Source organism: Pungitius pungitius, chromosome 10 (genome assembly GCF_949316345.1).
Source record: "Pungitius pungitius chromosome 10, fPunPun2.1, whole genome shotgun sequence".
NCBI classification, from domain to species: Eukaryota; Metazoa; Chordata; class Actinopteri; order Perciformes; family Gasterosteidae; genus Pungitius; species Pungitius pungitius.
The window spans coordinates 4,930,365-4,951,129 of NC_084909.1; the positions used below are offsets into that span (position 1 = coordinate 4,930,365).

Below are 20,765 nucleotides of genomic sequence, written 5' to 3' on the forward strand. Positions count from 1 at the left end.
ACGAGGGCTTTAAGTAAAACTTTGTGGTAGGATGGTTGTCACAGGACGTGAATAATGAGATGATAGACCCTTTTGTGTGGTTTATTATTATTATTATTGTTATTATTATTATTATTATTTAATCAACGGACTGTTGTCGACTGCCTCATTCTCCCCCTTTTCAGATATTTTTCAGGACAGTCCCCAACCATCAGTAATGGAGCTTAAACACCAGTGCCCCCATGTGACCATTGTTTCTGAGGGCCCTCTTGCTTCATTCTAACTGTAATAAATAAAGACATTTTCTTTTCTCCCAGCCCCCAACACGGGGACTTTTGCATCATCCCCAAAGAGATGCAAATATTCTTACATGTAATCCCTCAATTGATAACAATGTCTTAATGCTCCTCTGTCTTTCAATTTTCTAGGAGGTAGAGGAGATACTGGCAGCCCCATCATTGTGTTCCCAGAATTCCCTGCTTTTGGAGAGATCACAGACGGAGTGTTTCACAACGTGCTGACCTACCTGACTAGTGTTCCGAGGTAATGCCCCTCACTGGCTAACTATCACATGCATGCCATCTAGTGGGGGCCACGTTCCTTCTCTTTCGTGGTATTACCACTGATTTCCTGTCCTTTTCTTGTTATCCACACTTTTTACATCAAATGTCGTTTAGCTGCCGCTTTTATCCAAAGCAACTTACAATAAGTGCATTTCAACCGTAGAGATACAAACTCGGAAGAACAAGTAACAAGAAAGTACAATTTTCCTCAAATAAGCAGTTTCAAAACATGTTATAGAAAAGTGCCATTATAAGTACAATTTAAGTTCTACATTTTGTTAGTGCTACAGTTAGTGTTTTAGTCAAGTTAAAGTCTAAACACTTTAACATAGTTTTCCTGGTGTCAAAAAAAATGTTCTTCCTCAAAATAGATGCATGTGGCAATGGATGTGATTAAGTCAGAGGCAGCAAAGGTTTTCCTTTTGTTCAAATATCTTTTGTGTATTTGGTCTGCCAGTAGGTGGCAGTGAATACTTAAGCATAGTTTAATTGCAGAAGGACGTAAGCTGCAGATGATTTATGCATTGGATGGGACAGCCAGTGTGTATTGCATAGATCGCTGTGGGGGAAGAATGATTCCTGCATTAGTAAATGAGCCAATTAAAAATCCAGGGTCTGTTATCAGTCCTCTGCAGACTGTCTTTGTACACTTGGACGGACCTGGACGAGACGTGGGTGGGGTTAAATGATGGAAACTCTATCCCCATCCCTCCAGAATGGCATCCCCATACTGGTATTTTCCCCAATAGTAAGTCTTGCATAGACATGACTTGACTCACTCCTCCTGGCACCACGAACCTTCCTTTATCGTGACCCGACTGGCCTAAAAATAGAAACTGCAGCAAGTCGTACCGTTTGGATCTAAATAATGAATGCAGACCGCTGAGTGAAGCTGTGTGCTTTAGTGCGTTTTTCGTGTGTCTGATGAATTCACATCAACTCAACTTGAACTTCTTCATGATCAGACCTGAATTAGCGCTGGTGAGATGGTGCTGAACCTTGAGGTGTTCTGAACATAAGGCTGATGACAGGGCGCACAGTCCACAGCTCGGGGGCAAATGTCCTGCTGCGATTATGAAGCAAATACCTTTGGATCAATATTAATGGGAGACCTAATTCATTATTTTGGTTTATTATACCATATGGTTATTGCTATACATTGTTTATTTATGGAAAACCGGGTATGATATTTGTAATATAAAGCTACGATGTCTTCAGTATCAAATCCTTTTTAATTTGCTTTACACTGGGGATTCAGATTCAACTTGTCATTTCACAGATACAGAGATACTGAGACAACAAAATGCAGTTTAGGACATATGTTTGGCTGATTGGTTTTATTTTAAAATGGTACCTTTTTCAGTAAGATTTCGACTTGTCGAATCAAAACATATACAGCGTTATACTATTTTTAGGGACGCTGCAGCAGTGTGCTGCAATGTTTGCATATGCATTCATGCAGCAAATCGCCTCATCACTGCATCGCCATTAGGCTTTAGAGCTTTTTCACAACTCACAGCTTCACACTTTGTCCAGAGGAATCCAATTATTATTGTTAGCACACTGATGCATGTGCAGCAGCATAACCACCAGGTGCTTTCTATGCATATTTGAATTAAACAACGACATTTCAGTCCACAATAAAAATAACAAGCGTACAAGATATTTGTTTACGTAATTATACATTCAAAATAACCTTCCTTTTACAGCCCAAACTTTAAAATGATGCTTCATGCTGTTTCATCAACATTTACATTTTTAAAACTGTATGAATATGCCATGACCTGACTTGCACCCATAGCTCCAGTAGACTTAAAATTGTATCTATTGTATTGTTGAAATATATATTGAGATATTGATATATTTTGGCATCGACAGCAGTTATTTCATCATGTTTTTCAGGTGCTCTGTGTTCACCATAAACCACCAGCATCTCAGCAGCTTTAAGTGTCTTGTCCCACTCGCCTGCTCTCCTCCTCCTCCTCCTCCCCCTCCCCCCTTCTTTGGCTGAGGTTAGAGCAGTTTGTGCTTTGAAAGCCCAGAGTCGCTGTAAATTGGCCCCTGGGTGTCTCAGCGCACAGCTTTCAAATGGGGATGACGCAGAAAGTGCAGAGAAAATGGGTGGAGTGCTAGTAATAATGTAACTGTTGCAGTGGGACAAAGTAAAACGGCAGACGTGGATAAACATTCAGGGTTTTTCTAACAAATGAAGCCCTCGTGCGTACAGAAGCCCCCTCCTTTGAGTCTGTCCCCTCCCCCCCACATCTGCTGACTGGCTTGTAGAGCTGCTCATCACTCTGCAGCCGTTCTGCAATAGGCCTCCGTCCCAGAAGCCCCCGGTTTCTCATTGGATGACTGATGGATGCAGCGCAGGGTGGCCGGCTGGATGCTGTGGGCTCTGAAGCATATGGCTCCTTCCCCTTCAAACACCACAGCACACTGGGATCTACCTCTAAGACTCGGGGTGTTTTTTTTGTTGTTTTTTTTTACCTTCCCAGGAATGCTCATTTTTTAATCGGTTGTCATCTCGTGCAGTAAGTCTTTGCAGGATGGCGGACCCCAAGGCAAATGCTTGAGGATTACAGTGATTTTCCTGCATGGTTCTGGCAGGACTGTAGTTTTTTGTTCTAAGTACACACGGGAGATTCTTCAGAGGAACGGCACATGCCATTGTTGTTGATTGCTGGCGGCGTGTAAACCATACAGCCCTCCTCTCTTCTGGGACCAGAGGAAGGAGGGGGGGGGTGCAGGGAGAGATCTGGGGGGGCAAGAAATCTGGAGGTACCTCACAGCATCTCCTTTTATGGACTGCACCAGCTGTCTTAAGAAGATAAAGAGAAGCGTAACTAAACACCGAGCTGTGAACAAGCACTCAAGTTCACTGCTGTCTCACTGTGCACACGGCACCTGAAAACTACATGTATGTTTTATGTCTTCGTTTTTTCTCTTTGCACTCTTGAAAGTATCGAATCATTGGATCGTTACATAACTGTGATTTTATAGTTTGTGAACGTGAGGTAAAAGTTGATCTCTTTGTGCACTTTGTAGCTTGGTGTTATCAGATCAGTAACTCATTCCTCTTGACATGTTCTGTCCGTGTCCTTCAGTTTGTCTTCGACTGGCGTGGGTTTCATCCTGGTCATCGATCGACGGCAAGACCGATGGGCGGCCGTCAAGGGGACCCTGCTTCGCATCGCAGTAAGTTGACCATGCACTTTCTCTTCCTCTTTGTTGTTGTTGTTGATGTCTGTGCAATAGGAACAACTGTTAAATAGGCGCCGGGCTCGCACCCCATAACCCACAGGGAGAGGGTTTGTCAGGCCAGAGAAGCAGTGTTGAAGAGTCTCCATCTCTGTCTCACAGCTCCACCACAAATCTCTCTTTCACAATGAGGGGGGGGGGGGGTTGATATGAGTCAACCTCATCCTTGATCTCCATCCCATCACCATCACAGCCTGCCATAGCTAGAGGCGAAAATAAATAGTCCCATGCCAAAAAAGAACAGAAGTGGATGTTGTTTTGTTCAAGCCATCCTTTGAAATAGCTTACTCATCATCTCTGCACCAGAAGACAATCCATGTATTTACACATATTTCATTTTGTAGTACCATGATTAATTGCTAAATGATGCTTTAATAGGAGAAGATGGCTTTATAAAATGTTTTTTATTTTCCTATCACCCTTGCTTCATTGCTTTTTTTTTGAGAGAAAGTATACTAGTAATGTTATTTTTGTTGCTAAATCAAATAGTGTTTCTTCATTCGGCTCATTAGAGTTCTACTAATCTGTGCTAAATGTTTTGTGAGTGGAGGCGATGGCCTGGCAACTCTCCATGAAATGTGTCTGTGTGTGTGGGAGAGAGACTTTCATAGTCATACAATCTCGGCAAATTCCTTTTTTTTTGGCTAAAACAATGAGAAGTAGACCAGCACCGCAGTGATAGTCATGCTCTAATGTGAGTTTCATTGAGCTCAACATAACCAGTTTATATTGCTGCAGGTGTAGCTCAGACATGATAATTGCTGTTAACATACAAAAAACAGGAACGTTCTGCCAGATCTCTAAAGGTCTGTCATTAACGCTGCTGGGGGAATGATAATAACTCAACACAGGGATAGAAATGATGAAATGTCTGAGAGAGAATGGTGAATATCACCAAGCATGGCCTCGAGAGACATGTGAGTCCCCATGGCTCATTTCAAATGAAATCAAGCTTTATTAATCCCAGAAGAGGACTTTTACAGGCTGGTACTATGGGGCATTCAGTCATCCCTGCACTAATGTCCTGCTTGGGGAGATTCAGCTGCTGAGTAGATGATGATGAGAACAGACACCTGTCAAGCTGCCGCAGCTGCTGTGTGTGTTCGTGGTGGAGTTTGGTTCATGGGCTAAACGGCACAACGTGTGACGTATTCACCCAGCGAGGTAAAAAAATGTTTGTCGGCGAGGGGCTATTGAATGCGCGTGGTGCTGAGGGATTCCCTTTGTCTTTTTCTGGGCCTTTTTTATGCACACACCTTTGTGTAAATGGGGGTCAGTGTGTTTCCAGGAAAGGCTGCCGGGCGCTGTGCATGCCTGAGTTTGATCTGATGACTGACAGAAAAGCGTGTTCATAGACGGCTCCCAATTAAGTCTGTAGAGTTTCTGTCAGTCCCTGAAGGAAGTGTGTGTGTGTGTGTGTGTGTGTGTGTGTGCGTGCGTGTGTGTGTGTGTGTGTGTGTGTGTGTGTGTGTGTGTGTGTGTGTGTGTGTGTGTGTGTGTGTGTGTGTGTGTGTGTGTGTGTGTGAGCCAACAATTGACAAAGGACAAGTAGACCATGCCAGTGACCATATAAATGACAATTTGCATTTAAAGGTCACTGTCAGTTCCAAACTGACACAAGCGCAAAGGTCAGTTTTTTATATTATTATTTTCAACCATTAATACGCTGAATATAACTCTTTCCTGTATGGTGGCACCCGCTACTACCACCACTTTATGAAAACAGCAGTACGACCCACTTTAATTTCTCCAGATGGCGAGTGACCATTTTCACTGAGCTCCTTGTTTTGGCAGGTCAACAAGGACAACCACTGCATTGATTTATTAATTCCATTAACGGCGCGCATCCCAAGTGGTTATTATTGAGGGTTGCCTCATTGCCATTTCTGCTTAGAGCCGCATTCCCCAACTCACTCAGGAAGGGCAGCCATTCAGGCGAGGCAGCCGTTTAGGTCATTAGCTGATTAAAATAGCATTAAGAATGGTATTGCCTCAGGAGGGGAGATCAGTGTTCACCTTTAACCATCATCCAGCTGCTGGCGCAGCACTTCCTTGGTCAGTCTGACAGTTAATAGCATTTTATTGGCTGAGCTGAACTGTGTTAGCATAGAATGATAAATATGTTTCCAAAGGATCCAGCAAACCTTTTTCTTTTGGCCTTGGTTTTTTTTTTTGTGTGTGTGTGTGTCTCACCGATGCCAGCTGGGTAAAGACAGCCCTGTGTGCCTGCACACATGTACTGTATATGAGTTGGTGGTGACTCTGCCTCATTATTCACGCAGGAGAATCCCGGGGATGTGAAGATTAATGGCCCCGCTGCCACAAGACCATCCCCGACCCCCGCCGCGTCTTTTCCGCGCTCCTGTGCGCTACACACTCCACCCACATGCTGTAATGTGTTTGAGCGAGGGTTTCCACCTGGGATACAAAGCCAGGGGATATAAAAGCAAGTGTAGGCTGTCTGCAGAAAGAAAAGAACCCATCCCATTGAAGCGTATAATGGACTCACGGAGGAGGAGGACGATCCTGTTAGATAAATGGCCGTCTCTGTCCTCTCTCTCTCTCTCTCTCTCTCTCTCTCTCTCTCTCTTTTCAGGGCTCCTTCCCAGGGAACCTCCAGCTGGTTTTGGTCCTGAGGCCCACCACCCTCCTGCAGCGAACACTCTCCGACATACTCTTCAAGTTTAACAAGGATGAGTTCAAGATGAAGGTGCCGGTGCGTACAGTCACTCTTATCTTTCGAACCAGGGCCGGGTCTAGGCAGGGGCAAGAGGGGGCCTGGCCCCCTCAAATAAATGTTGTGCCCCCTCAAACTAGGTGCTGGAGCACAATGCCCCCTCAAGATTTGTGGCTGCGCCCTCATACATGCCTGTCTAGACCCGGCCCTGTTTTGAACAAACCAACTTATTGAAGAAAGACCGTAAAAATGATTGTTGTTAATATGATTATCGTCAAGGGCTGCGTGTGTAATTTCTTTCTCAGGTGATCATGCTGAGCTCAATAACTGAGCTCCACGCCTATATCGACCACTCCCAACTGACCAGGGAACTCGGAGGAACTCAGGAGTACTGCCACGAGAAGTGGATCTCTCACCGCACTGTATGTACACTGTAGACACCACCTTAGTGATCGGCATGCAGACTGCCCCACGTTGCAAGAGCCGTATGAACACATTAATGGAACTATGGGCACGTGAAAGGCCAAAGACAATCAGGACATAAACGGGAGACCGAGAATTGGAAGGTCAATTTGAGACTCTTTTGAGGTCCATTGTTGTCTTGCAGACATGTTCACATGGTAAAATGACAGATAATAAATGGCAATAACATCAAAGGCACAGTCACTGCTGGCATGCCAACAGTCTTTGTTGTGTCTTGCGTGGTTCAGGCCATTGAAGGCTTCGCGTTGATGGTGAAGAAAGCCGCGCAGATCCTGCAGTCGTTTGGGACCGTGCTGGCTGAAACGGAACTCCCCAACGAAATCCAGGCCACAAGCATCCTGCTGAGCACACACACCAACAAGAAGGACAAAATGAAGGTAACACCGCTGGGACCCATTACTTATGTGTGCATCAGGTGTGACTATCAGCTGTGCATTCATTCAGTCCTGTCTGTGCACGCGTGTAGGAGGATCTGCTGGTAGCTCTGAATCAGGGCAGCAGGCTGCTGGAGAGCATCAACGAGCCGGTGGTGCGAGACCCCGATTACAACATGAACCAGGACGAGCTGGAGAATCTGGCCACTGTGCAGAGGTTAGAAACACAAGAGCTGATGAGCCAGAAAGATGACGAAAGTGGAACTGTTTTTGACCTTTGACACATTTGGTTTGGACCTTTCCACACGTCGGCATCTATTGACGCATAAATGTTTTTTTCAATTACTTTGTGAATGATTAAAACCATGTTAAAAGATAATACTCTGTTCACCTTACAACATTACATTCTTATTCTTTTGTTACATTAAACATATTTGCACTAAGATTTAAGCCTTTTAATATACTTAAGTTGCATTCATTTTTTTGTTGATTGCTGCTAATCTGTTCATATTATTGCGCGCTCTGCTGCTGTCAGTATAGTTGGCAAAGCGATGAAGTCAGCTTTGAGGTCAGTCAGTGCAGTATTCTAGTGCACTGAATCCCATGTCACTGGGCATCAGCTCTGCATAACACACACACACACTCACACACGTCCAAATACCAGCGTCCGTATCCCCACTGCTTTTTCTGCTTCATTGGTTCCTCCACTTACTGCTTGGGTTTACACTACGTCCTGATTTTAAAAATACATATATTTTATATTGATATAATTTTATTTTACCAGAGGTGGTTTGGGCATCTGGTAAGGATGCCCCCTGGACGCCTCCCTTGGGAGGTGTTCCAGGCACGTTCAGCTGGGAAGACCCAGGACCAGGTGGAGAGGTAATATCTCTGCACTGGCCTGGGAACGCCTTGGGATCCCCCAGTCAGAGCTGGTAGATGTGGGAAAGGGAAGTTTGGGGCCCCCTGCTGGCGCTGTTGCCCCCGCGACCCCGACCCCGGATAAGAGGTTGAAGATGGATGGATATTTATTCTTAACAATCCCTCTCCACCTCACCACGCCCCCAACATTTCTTTACCCCTCTTTCAGACTGTTGTCCCAGCTAGACGAGACAGAAAGGGCCTTTGACGAGTTTTGGGTGAGGCATCAAACCAAACTGCAGCAGTGTCTCCAACTGCGCCACTTTGAGCACAACTACAGAGAGGTGAGCCGGGTTAGCGCTGCCCAAATTGTCCAGACAAGACTTGGCCAGAGACCACATGATTATAACTTAACGGTGGTGTTTCTGCTGCAGGGGAGGGCTCTGCTGGATCAGGTGTCTGAGAAGCTTGCAACCTTCTCTGAGGTGGGGATCAGCCCAGCCCACGCGGACCACATCTTTTGCGAACTCACGACCTACGAGGAGAGAGTCCGTGTGAGTAATACCTAACTCCTCACAAATAAGGCTTTGTTTTAGCCATGGCGTGAATAGATGAATAATATATTTTATAATAACTTCAGGGACTCGGTCGGTGTTACAAAATAATGTGATTCATTATTATAAGCCGTGGCGTATTGCTCTGCCAGCTGCACAATCATGGAAATTGCCTCATTTTTTAAAAGTAGATCAATAAAGATGTTTGAGCATACATTTTAAAGTAGGTCCTAATTGGGATCAAGATCTGCTTGCACATGTGTTTTGAAATTCACATTCCAATCAAGCTGGTTGGTCAATGGTGGTCATAATTTCTGGGATTAAAGATTTAAATCCTATTTGGGAATATTAGTGCTTCGTAGAAAAATACATTTGGCAAAAGAGTCCCATAACCAGTACATCATTTAGATGTATCATGTTGCTATATAGTGCCACCTGGGGGGAAAATCAGAGATGACAGTTGCATATATATTAGTGGACTGTGCCTTCAAGAAGTATGACAATTTATGTCAATAGATAATGGCTTAAAAAAACAATTGCAGCCAGTATTTGAGAATTGTATGACATATTTTTTTCAAACTTACGGTTCCATGCATTAGGGCTCATCCGGGTATGAAGAATTTGGAAAAGAAAAGTACTTTGAAGGACATAACTTACTAAGCATGACTCCACACTGGTCCGTAGGAGGTGCTGGACAGAGCCTCGTCGTTGGCCTGTGATGGCGACGACCTGATCCACAACTCCCACTATGCCGAGGACTTCATTCTGCCTAAATGCACCGAGCTTAGAGCCGTCAGCGAGAATGTGAGCAGTTGCCTGAGGACCAGGAAAGACCATCTCCTCAAAGCCATAGAGCTGCACCACTGTTTGGAGAGAGTAAGATCACCCACACAACAACACTGGCGTAGCTGCCTTGTTTTCTCAGTCGTTGTTCGTTTACTGATTCTTCCCGCCCTTTTGTCCTCAGGCTTCGAAATGGGTCGATGAGGGTATATACCTGCTGGCATCTCAGCCAGTAGACAAGTGTCAATCACACGAGGGGGCAGAGTTGGCCCTGAATGAGCTGGAGCGCCACCTGGATAATGCGGCCCAGAACCAGCTGTCAGAACTCGGTACCATCTGGAGGGAATATGAGACCGTGCTCAACCAGCAGTTCAGAGTAAGGCGAACAAACAACAAATAACAATTGCACTTTTACATTTAAAGAAACCGTAGGCGTTATTTATGCTGGAAGTGTGGGATAGTTAGACATATTTAAATTAGAGAAACAACTCAACAATGCAGCACATGTTTAAATCCTCCTCCTTTGATAACTCACTGTGCCTCAGGACCAGGTGGAAAAGGTTTTCCAGAAGCAGCTGTCTATGCAGGAGATGTTCGACAAGAGGAGGGTCAGCCTGAAGAAGCTTGCAGCCAAACAGACCAGGCCGGTGCAGCCGGTAGCCCCCAGACCGGAAGCCTTCATCAAATCCCCCCTGGGCTCGCCTGGTCAGTCCCCACTCATCCACACGTGGACCGTTCAGTTCACCCTCTGCGGGAGGTGGACTCGCGATGAACCAAAACTTACAAAGACAGATCATTCATCCGCTAATGTGAGTAGATGAATGCAATATTTATTTACTTCTCGGCATTTCATCTTCCACAGCGCACACAGGAGAGCAGGAGAGAAAGTGCTCAGAGGCAGACTCTGGGAACAGCTGTGAGGAGGTGAGTGGAGCCTTGATCCTGATTCTGTCAGTGGTGTCAGTCTCTGATCATAGTGATCCGATGTATCTTTCCCCCCCCCCTCAGGGAAACGTGCAACTGCCGAATGGAGACCGTAACAGCAGACACGCGTCTCTTTCAGAGGAGGAGGAGAACCTGGCAGTGCTCAGGAGGTGCTGCTTCATCTTTAATCAAATGACACAGCAGATGGACTGTGTGGAAATGTAGAAATAAATCAATCTAGATTCCCGGGCCACACCAACACAGCGAGAAATGACCAGACAAAAATATATATATGTATAAATAATAGTAATTTATTTCTATTAAAGATGAGTTTAAAACATTAAAACAACATCTCAAGTGAAAACCCAAGGGAAGATGCAATGCTCTGTCCAGGGTCAAAACCTCACATCAAAGTTCAGTCCAGACTGGGGTTAGCTCCGTGTTTTCCTCTGCTGCCGGCACAGGATGCTTCAAATAGTCCGTTCCACATCTATAAGGACCAGGATTTCCGGCGTGCCGGGGCTCACAGCCACGAATGATAACGAAAAACCACAGCAATGATATAAGAAAATCACAGCAAACAATCATTTTGGAGCAAAAAATAAATAACTATACAAAACAAACTAAACTCAATCACACTGCTCCACTTATTTTATATTATGTGACAGAATCATTTTGTTATCTAGCCTTTCTATCCATCTCACTCTTTAATCGCTCCTCGTCTGCAGGCATGTTATGAACGAGCTGTTGGAAACCGAGAGAGCCTACGTGGAAGAGCTGCTCTGTGTGCTGCAGGTGTGTATTCGTCTCTCACATGTTTCACATGTCTCTGCCCTTTACTGGTGTCTAGGATTTCACGTTTTGTTTCGTGCATTGCAGGGATATGCCTCAGAGATGGATAATGCGGCGATGGCTCACCTCATCCCCGCTCCTCTGCAGAATAAGAAGGAGGTTCTGTTCGGCAACATGTCAGAGATCTACCACTTCCACGAGAGGTGATGGAGCGCCATTAGCTGTCATCGACGATGCTGACTGACATCAGCCATCAAAGTCTTCTTGTTTTCGCATTCTTCATCATCTTTGCATTTTGGTCTGCAACATGATTTATTTTTGCATCCAGGACGTTTCTGAGGGAGTTGGAGCAGTACACTGACTGCCCAGAGTTGGTTGGAAGGTGTTTTCTAGAGAGGGTGGGTGAATTTTAGCACGCAGGCGTGAATCCCACTGTGCTGAGGAAGATGTTTCTTGACTATGCAGATTGTTTTTAGATGACGGACCTGCAGATTTATGAGAAGTACTGTCACAACAAGCCTCGCTCTGAAAGCCTTTGGAGGCAGTGCTCAGACTGCGCCTTCTTCCAGGTGAGCGCCGTGAGCACCATCAGGTTTTTAGTCTCGTGTTTTTTCTTCGGTTTGACACTTTTGTTTCTGCCATCAGGAGTGTCAGAAAAAGCTGGAGCATAAGCTCGGCTTAGATTCCTACCTTCTGAAGCCCGTTCAAAGGATTACCAAATATCAGCTGCTACTGAAGGTACGATGGAACCGATTGTCTTCTCAGTGGGATTTCTGCACTTTTGGGCACGGCTGAGCTTCACGTTCGTTGGGTTTCTGACCACAGGAAATGTTGAAGTACAGCAAGAGCTGTGAGGGGGCGGATGACCTGCAGGATGCGCTGACCTCCATCTTGGGCATCCTCAAGGCCGTCAATGACTCCATGCACCTCATCGCCATTACAGGATATGAGGTGAATCATTAAAAAGTACACAGGTTTATCGATCAGAGTATAACGGTTGTATATAAACACAAAGGCATTAAATGGTATATAGAGGCATTTTGTGATATTGATATACCACAATGATCTGTGGTGAAGTGTGTCTTGCTTCTTGTCTATGTGATGGACAAGTTCAATAAAGATAAAGACGGGGCAATACATTAAAATAAAGCAAAACAAAGTACAATCAGATCCAACTAAAATAAAAAGGACGTGTATATATTTTTATTCATTAAAAACAAAACCAAGCTCTCTACAACAAATACATGCCCCTTGCTGTTTACAGGTGAAATCAAGTGAGCACATCTAGTGGCTCACTGCAGGTCTGAATACATAACACATAACAGACTAGACAGAAAACAGATGGGTTAAATGGAACAGAGTTGTTGTAATATCACATCATGGCCTCTACAGAGTATAGTAGAACAGAAGCTTTGCCTTTTAAGCATCTTTAACTCTTTCTTCTCCCAGGGTAATATGAGTGAACTGGGTAAGCTACTGATGCAAGGGTCATTCAGTGTGTGGACGGAACACAAGAAAGGTCATGCCAAGGTCAAGGACCTGGCCCGTTTCAAGCCCATGCAGAGGCACCTCTTCCTCCACGAGAAGACCCTGCTCTTCTGCAAGAGGAGGGAGGAGAACGGCGAAGGCTACGAGAAGGCTCCCTCGTACAGCTTCAAGCAATCTCTGAATGTGAGCCCATCTATTGTTGCTGCATTTGTCTTTTGAACTGCCATCTGCGTGGCATTTGTATTCATGAAAATGTTTACGATTTGCCTCTTTTCATTAGATGAGTGCTGTCGGCATAACTGAGAACGCAAAGGGAGACAACAAGAAGTTTGAAATCTGGTGCAACTCCAGAGAAGAGGTCTATATTGTTCAGGTACAATTAATCCTGATGATGAACAGTGTTGGTCTACATCCAGCTCACACTTGCACTTAAACGTATAGGCTAATGTGTTTCAGTAATGGCTACTATAACAACCGTACATTTTGATTGTCCTGCTGTCTTTAGGAAATGATTGGGCGTTTTGAAAAATAAATGTACGTGAGAAGGTTTTAGAGACAGAACACATTTCAAGTTGTCTCGTCTGGAATCTGTTAACAATTAGAAAAATACAAAAAAAACAACAGATTATCCATGAAGAGCAATTTTCTCCATTTGAACACTAGGCATTTACATATCTGTCTACCTATAGGGTAACCGTTGGGATTAAACAGTTTACCATAAACCTAATATTAAGTTTGTTAACCTTTCTGTTTTCAGGCACCAACAGCTGAAGTAAAAACCACCTGGGTGAACGAGATCAGGAAGGTTCTGACCACCCAGCTGGAAGCCTGCAGAGGTACACAGAGAAAAAAGTGCTCTGGAAGCTATTTATTAAATTTGTGTTCATGCTGATATTCATGTTCAACCAGAAACCGAAGCAATGTTATTATTAAGAGAAATCTGGAAAATGTACCATAGTGGCTGTTTTAAAGTGGTTGTTTTTCCTCTTTGTTTTAAAGCCAGTCAGCAGAAGGCACCTGATCAGGTGGTCCAGCCTCCTTTTGTGTCCAGTGGATCAGTAAGTCTCAGGTAGGCCCACCTCATTCCATCTAAACTGTTATTTGTTATTGTTGTTCCACGGATGATGACGCTGTTGAAGCTCATGCTGCACCTTGTCTTCCTGCAGTCCCTTCAAGTCTGGTCAGAAGAGCTTTAAGAGGGGAGAGGAGAAGAAAGCTGAACCCTGCAGCCTTGATGCCAATTCCTGTTCTTCACCGAAGCCCACCGGACAAGGCGAGTAGAGAGAACGCACTTAACACACTGCACTCGTTGTGTACCTCGTCGTCATTAACCCTCGTCTTAGCTTCTGTCTTTTCCACAGAATCATTAACACGTTCCCACTTGTCTTCCTCTATGCAATCTTAACCTCCCCCCCCCCCCTCTTTCCTCCCCCTTATCTGTCCCATCTTCTTCTCTTGGTCAGACGAGGCTGTGACCAGCCTCTCCGCCGACAGAGCGGCTGTGGCTAAAAAGCGTTTTACTTTACAGGGCTTCAGTAACCTCAAAGCCCAGAAAGGTAACAGTCACTTTCATACCCAGCATGTCACATGGTCACACATCGTCATTATTGTCAAGTCGTTCGGGAATAGACATTTAGACTCATTTGCTTTCTGGCCGAGAGTTAGATGAGAAGATGGAAAATGCAGTAAAAGTAAAAGTAATTTACTGATCTTGGCCAAGAAAAAGTCTGACTCACACCTCATAAAATTTAGATTTATTGTTTTTACACAGCTTGAGTTCTTTAGCGATGCTGATTTCGTTCACTCTCGCTACCAGTGGTGGCTTCATTTTTACTGTATCAAACTTCTCATTTGACTTAAGCCAAGTAGGATGTCCAAAGGGACAAAATAAAGATGACCTCAATAAAGATGCAATGTACTTCCAAGAACGTTTGCTCAGTAGGTCAAATACACGCATGCTTCCCTCCACAGAGTCCTCCACTAATGATGATAAGAGTTTAACATTACCATCCATGATGATCCTCCTCTCATCAGGTATCACACAACTCTAGACCCTGGGTCCGTTTGATCCAGCACAACCTTTTCCTAACGTTGGCTTTTAAACTGTTTTATTACTTATACTTGTACGACTTATCCAGGTGCCTCAGTAGGTCCTGATGGTGTGACAGTGAGCCCGCAAGGTCCCTTAAACTGAAATGTATTTTTTACACCTGCACTTTTCCTACTGTAAACATACTAAAATGATGCCCCCCTCCATTCAAAAAGCATCACAACATTGAGCTGCATTTGGCATTGAGTTGTTTTTCTACCTGTGTATTAGTCATCTTTCCTCATCCTATTCTGATCCACATGTTTAGTCTGTGTTCTTTTACCCAGAGATGAAACTCTGCTGTTAACCACATGACCTTTGGGCCGTTCTCATTGAAAAGGTCCATTTTGGTCGTTCCTTCTTCTGTGCCTAAACAACCGCCCTTGCCCGTTTTTTTTCTTCTTGACTGCAGGATGTCCCACGAGTCCCGATCACAAGACGAAACGCCAGAGCGACCCCACGCCGTTCGGCTTCAAAGGTCAGTCCCTAAACATGGGTTTTGTTAGCGGTAGCCGCTGCAGGGCGAGTGACTAGCTGTGTTTCTATCGCCTCCTGTCCATCAGATGCAGGCCCTGCCTCCCCCCCACCCGAGCAGGGCCAGGTGGTTCAGCACTTCTAGTCTCTTACAGACAAAGTGGAGAGGTACACTGTGTAGGGCCCACTCCTTCAACCCCTATAAACCCTTCAAGGACTCAAGGTTGTTGCCATGCGGTCCCACATCTCCACGTTTCCTTCAGCCTTGGTGGAAGAACACACACAGGAGGAATCCCTGCCTGACACCTTTTCTTTGTTAGAGTCAGAGTTGATAATATTGACGTGCATGCCAGTCTCCCTGGTCTCAAGTTTTTTTTTTTTATGTTGACGTTGAGGAGCTCATTGTGTTATGATGGGATTCTCTGTTCAAAGAGCTTTTTCGTGGTTCTTCCTCGCACTTTTTCACACTCTTAGATCTCTCACTACGGGTCACGGACGTGTTTGACGGCGGCTGAAGATTGACGTCAGTTAGCTAAACACATGTGTCTCCCTCCTCCCCTCAGGCTGGAACAAGGCCTCGCTGTCGCTGGACGCCTCAGAGGAGCCTGAAGGCTATTCCAGCGCTGATGATCCTCTTAATTCGGACCCAGAGGACGATGGCGGGAAGAAGCTGGTGAGTCACCCTGTGAGACAGAGACGCGCCAACCTGCCTGTGCACCGGATTCACCGGATTCACCGGCCTATTTAAGGAGACATGAGTAAACTTTATGTTTGTTAAGAGACAAATATGTGGCCAGAATGCGCCACACAATGATTGTCAGGTTTCTCCTCCATTAAACTGCAGAGGGAAACATCTGTATGATCAGCTGATAAATGCTCCCCTCTGTCCACCAGCTGTTTTTCGCGCTTAGTCTACATTCACAAGTGCAGCTTCATAGTTGGCTTCTGTTGATTGGTTTATCCAGGGCTGCACAAAAAATCGTACACGTCAATGCACCTTTTCCTCTCCTGATCTCATCCTCCAACAGTGTGCCGGCAAATACACGGTGACGGGCGACTGTGAGAATGCGGACGCCCAAGAGCTCCGGGTGAAGAGTGGCGACGTTGTGCGGCTGGTCAAAGAGGGGGACGACGGGCACTGGTGAGAACACAGTCCCAACCGCTGCCCGTGAGGAAGGAACACCATGTTGCGTCGCACCGCTGTGACGGTTTGCCTTGTGTGTTCGTGCAGGTTTGTGCGTAACCTGAGCAGCTCTAAGGAGGGCTTGATCGCAGCTGCGGATCTCATCACCCTCATCGGGAAGTCCAAGTCCTGCCAGTCGCTCACCAGCTCAGGTAACGAAACCAAACAGCCTCAAAGAGAGTGGGACCGCCAAGTGTGTATTTGTTAAGTGTGTGTGTGTGTGTGTTTTTACCAGAAGGCAGTGGCTCTGGAAACCTCAGCACATCGTCCAGCTGCAGCGAGAACTAAAACGGCCTCCTTGACATCAATCCCTGATCTCCTCGTCATTACCGCCATCGCCAAACTGCCCTCATTAATGCTAGCATCGTGTTGCTATCCGTACTGTCGCCAAACGTCGGTACTCTTGAGAATTCTGTCAGGTTTTCACAATATTTCTCGCTGTATTTTTTTTTTTTTTTTTTTGTCACTTGTGTGCACATGTTATGGACTTTATTGTCGTGCGGTGACAATGCAGAACGCCGGATGGATAAATACATCACAGAATGTCATTCCACGTCACTGTGAAGTGATCTTCCTCTAACCATACACTTCCCTGTACATTCTTTTTTTAAGGAGGACCGTGGGTCTCTGTGTTTAAGATGTATGAATGGGCCAGCGGGACTGATCTTTGTTAATGCATCTACTTATGTTCACATTAAAAGTGCAGAAGATTAGTGATCTGGGGATGTCGGTTGTCTCTCTGCTCACCGTCTGACTAGTTCACGCAGGCAGGCGGTTCATAACTCTAGCGGCACTGTCCGTGAAACCGAGGGAGCGGGATGAACATGTACAGCTTGTTTTGGCTCTGATGAATGTTTTCTGAGAGCCTTCTTCTGCTTTTCCCTTTACGAGCTTATTTATTTGTAAGAAACAAAAGCTGTCATATATATTTAGTCACTTTTTTGTACTTATTTTCTCCGTCTTCTTACGTCTGTTGTCATTAGAAACTAGAAACAGCTGCCCCAGACGTTGAGGTTTGTCTTTTGGGGTCTCTGAGGGCCTCATAGTATAACTCTGTGAGTTTTCATGTTCTCCATTACTGTATGGCGCTAACTTATTCCCTGTGGAGGATTATGTTCTGAATGTAGATATTATTATCAGTTTGTCATGAAATGTCTGTCTGAGATGCTATATTGTACATTAAGTATGGTGCCGTCACTTTGTTTTTTTACATAAACAACTTCAATTGAATGTGTCTTTTTTTTGTGACGCCTGTCTTTATATCTGCTGGCACTGAGATGAACTCGTATGGTTTGCACTGGTGGAATGTGACTAAAGTCGTCACTCAAAGATTGTATTGAAGTACATGTGAAGATGGGATGTATTTGTACATGCCACTTTCTAATTCAATGCCACTAGCTTTCAGAGGGAAATATTTATTACATTTATTTGAAAGCTTTATATTTACAAATTAAGATTTTTACATACTAAAACGTATGGAACGTCTATTAAACATATTTTGTTATGAATTGATTATTCAAGAGTATGAACAATTAGCTGAAATGAGTGATGAATAGTTGATTAATTAGTTGAATGAATTTATATTTAATGGTTTCTCAAAAAAACTCCAATAAAAGCCAGGCTGTGACGGAGAAGAGCTTATAGGGAACAAGGTCAAAGCCAGGCACCAGTTGGAAAACTTTCGAGAATACCCGGACAACAAAAACATAAATCCCTCAACGCTCCCTGCAGTCACTTCACAGAACCTCCTCCTTATCCCACTGCGAACTAATGCAGGAGTCACGTGGGGCTCTTGGGGGCGAGAAAAAAGTATTACAGCAATTCCCCCCCCCCCCTGCAGGGCCGAGATCCTCCTGGTGGCGCTGGCAAGCAATTGAAAAGGCAACTGAGCGGCACCGAGTGGCAAAACAAGGCAAGCGAGTGGCAATTGCCAGTAATTCAGTGTCCGGAGTCCGGAGCGAGCGTCACAACGTCACAACGTCACGCCGAGTGGGCGGAGCCAAGTTTTCCTAGAAAACAGCCCTTGACGTTAATACGTTTTTTTTTTTATTATTATTATTATTTATTTGAGACAAGTGAGCGCTCGTTTTCTTAGAGCAGGGGCTCGTTTTAGCTTTGGACCAGATACTGATACTGTCTGCGGGGTCCGTGTGGAGAGGGGGGGGGGGGGGGGTGTTGAGTTGTGTCGCTTACATTCTTGCAGCTAACGTTGCATTCGGAGGAAAAGAGTGGACGATAGAGATGAGCCGTCTTTAGCCGTCTTCGGCATATTTATTTAACGAGCTGCTGCCGACACATCAGTCTTGCGGTCAGACAGCCTTCATTTTTTATAAAAAACGGCAAAACATTTGGGACAAACAATACAGTAATGCAAACGCGTCCTCTTTAGCCTGCACCTTAGTGCCCCCTTGTGGCTCATGCACAATACAGAACAGCGCTGCATTACAGTACATTATCACTACAACTGAGGACATAATGAACATATTTTAACACCCCCACTTGTACTCTGATTGCTCTCCTCTTAAGCAAAACGAAAACAACAAAAACAGAATGAATGTGGACTCGGGTCATACACATATCAATCTCCAAAAAGAGCACCTGCAAGGTTCTTCAGTTTCAACTTATTTACAGGTTTGGTCGTTACATCAGCAATCATGTTATCAGTAGAACAATACATCAAAGTCACTCTTCCCTCATTCACAGTTGACCTGATGAAGTGATACTTTATGTCAATATGTTTACATCCTCGTCTGTTTACAGGGTTTTGGGCGAGAGCGATTGTTCCCTGATTGTCCTCATGTACTACAGTTTGTGTGTACTCATAGTTATCATTACCTTCCAGTGACTGTTCTAGGTATAGACACTCTTGAATGGTTGATGCCAGTGGTGCCGTATATTCTGCCTCGCATGTGGATAGCGCGACAGTAGGCTGCTCAACTTGTGTCGATAAAAGCAACTTATAACTTTAAAACATCTCGTACTGGGCAAGTTGTGTTGTGTACTTTGTGTACGAGTAAAAGTACAAAAATCACACTGTGAAAATACTCCACTACAAGTAAATGTCCCTTAAAGAAATATGTGAATTTTATCATCTAAAGTATCCAAGTATCAGGACTCATTGTTGAAGGTATTTTTGTATTATAATGAAACCATCAATTGGCTTCTATTGAATTATTGTCTTTTAAAATTCAGATGACCACGCAGCATATTGAAGTAAAACTGACTCCAAGCGCTTGATGTTTGCAGCTTTTCCCTCAGTCACTAATTTAATTGTCTGTGTCAGGTTCACATTCACAGAAAGGAGGCATTCACAGCAGGTTTAAAGAGATGAAATCAGCGATGGCCTTCACAGATACATCGTGACCTGGGGGCAGCGCAGTCCCATGACCGGGCAAAAAAAAGGACCTCAAAAAGACCTCAATGTCACGAGGATTACGCTAAAGGACAGAGAGACACTTGTTTATTCAGAGTGAAAACCTCCACACATATTTTTGCCCATATGTGTGCCATCATTTCTCTCTGTGTGTTAGTGACCTACTGCCACAGTGACAAAGCCATCATTTATTCCTCCTCCCAGGTATTTTTAAAAAAAATGTTTTGTCATGAGTCATCTGTTTAGTGCACTTCCCTTTGTTCTGAGCGCAGATTTTAAACGTCAGCGTCCCAGCGGTTTACCAAACGGCTCACTTTGTTATAAGAACCCTTTTCGCACATTCGTCTCTCCGGCCACATCATCACTTCCTCTGAGAACCAGCCAACTGTTTCATTCCTGCGGTGGTGAGAAAGTTTGAAACTAGCCTCAAAGGCATGTCAAATGTAAAGTAAGTAAGTAAATAACGGGCCCACCGTGGGCCACTCGCTGCAGCAAAAGCCAACGGAAACTGGAGCGCAGATTGATAAAACGCTGCAGTTTTTGTGAGCTTGAGCTTAAACTGAGGTCAAACGCATGCTCATCTGACCTCGCACGTGTGCGCAGACTGAAACATGAGTGAAATGAATGCACACACGTGCCTTCGATCACTGTGTTGCAGGGGGGGTTGCATTTGTTTGACCGGGTCCGGTCCGCTGTGCCTCCTGAACTGACGGGCCGTAGTCTCGTGAGAGACTGACTGCAAGGTTTCTACAGGAACTGGTGCACAAAAACACTCTTGACACATACAATTCGGAGAGCTGATAAAGTAAAATGCGTCATTTAAGAGGAAAAAGTGGTTTTCTTAAAAAATTGAAGTTTGTTCCTCCATAAATATTTTTCACCGCCCATTGTATGACAGTTTGTGCGA

At 44.7% G+C, this 20,765-nt stretch overlaps 1 protein-coding gene across 6 annotated transcripts in view; it reads left to right on the forward strand.

Annotated features, from left to right (window-relative positions):
- LOC119228773 (guanine nucleotide exchange factor DBS-like) overlaps nucleotides 1-17,715 on the forward strand; it is a 31,849-nt gene extending 14,134 nt beyond the window's left edge. For 3 of the 6 annotated variants that reach the window (XM_037488693.2, XM_062565005.1, XM_062565007.1), the window contains exons 3-33: nucleotides 408-522; nucleotides 3,650-3,740; nucleotides 6,400-6,519; nucleotides 6,786-6,902; nucleotides 7,191-7,340; nucleotides 7,430-7,554; nucleotides 8,428-8,542; nucleotides 8,633-8,752; nucleotides 9,437-9,628; nucleotides 9,720-9,911; nucleotides 10,081-10,240; nucleotides 10,398-10,459; nucleotides 10,544-10,629; nucleotides 11,188-11,254; nucleotides 11,339-11,454; nucleotides 11,580-11,649; nucleotides 11,728-11,820; nucleotides 11,897-11,989; nucleotides 12,077-12,202; nucleotides 12,701-12,922; nucleotides 13,020-13,112; nucleotides 13,497-13,575; nucleotides 13,739-13,808; nucleotides 13,906-14,012; nucleotides 14,203-14,295; nucleotides 14,711-14,773; nucleotides 15,241-15,306; nucleotides 15,866-15,975; nucleotides 16,331-16,443; nucleotides 16,534-16,637; nucleotides 16,721-17,715. In XM_037488693.2, the coding sequence (XP_037344590.2) occupies nucleotides 408-522; nucleotides 3,650-3,740; nucleotides 6,400-6,519; nucleotides 6,786-6,902; nucleotides 7,191-7,340; nucleotides 7,430-7,554; nucleotides 8,428-8,542; nucleotides 8,633-8,752; nucleotides 9,437-9,628; nucleotides 9,720-9,911; nucleotides 10,081-10,240; nucleotides 10,398-10,459; nucleotides 10,544-10,629; nucleotides 11,188-11,254; nucleotides 11,339-11,454; nucleotides 11,580-11,649; nucleotides 11,728-11,820; nucleotides 11,897-11,989; nucleotides 12,077-12,202; nucleotides 12,701-12,922; nucleotides 13,020-13,112; nucleotides 13,497-13,575; nucleotides 13,739-13,808; nucleotides 13,906-14,012; nucleotides 14,203-14,295; nucleotides 14,711-14,773; nucleotides 15,241-15,306; nucleotides 15,866-15,975; nucleotides 16,331-16,443; nucleotides 16,534-16,637; nucleotides 16,721-16,773 (3,383 nt within the window). In that variant the 3' untranslated portion in view covers nucleotides 16,774-17,715. The remainder of the gene's footprint in view (nucleotides 1-407; nucleotides 523-3,649; nucleotides 3,741-6,399; nucleotides 6,520-6,785; nucleotides 6,903-7,190; nucleotides 7,341-7,429; nucleotides 7,555-8,427; nucleotides 8,543-8,632; nucleotides 8,753-9,436; nucleotides 9,629-9,719; nucleotides 9,912-10,080; nucleotides 10,241-10,397; nucleotides 10,460-10,543; nucleotides 10,630-11,187; nucleotides 11,255-11,338; nucleotides 11,455-11,579; nucleotides 11,650-11,727; nucleotides 11,821-11,896; nucleotides 11,990-12,076; nucleotides 12,203-12,700; nucleotides 12,923-13,019; nucleotides 13,113-13,496; nucleotides 13,576-13,738; nucleotides 13,809-13,905; nucleotides 14,013-14,202; nucleotides 14,296-14,710; nucleotides 14,774-15,240; nucleotides 15,307-15,865; nucleotides 15,976-16,330; nucleotides 16,444-16,533; nucleotides 16,638-16,720) is intronic. The other 3 variants (XM_037488694.2, XM_062565004.1, XM_062565006.1) reach the window with 3 other exon arrangements.
- Nucleotides 17,716-20,765: the final 3,050 nt, after the last annotated feature.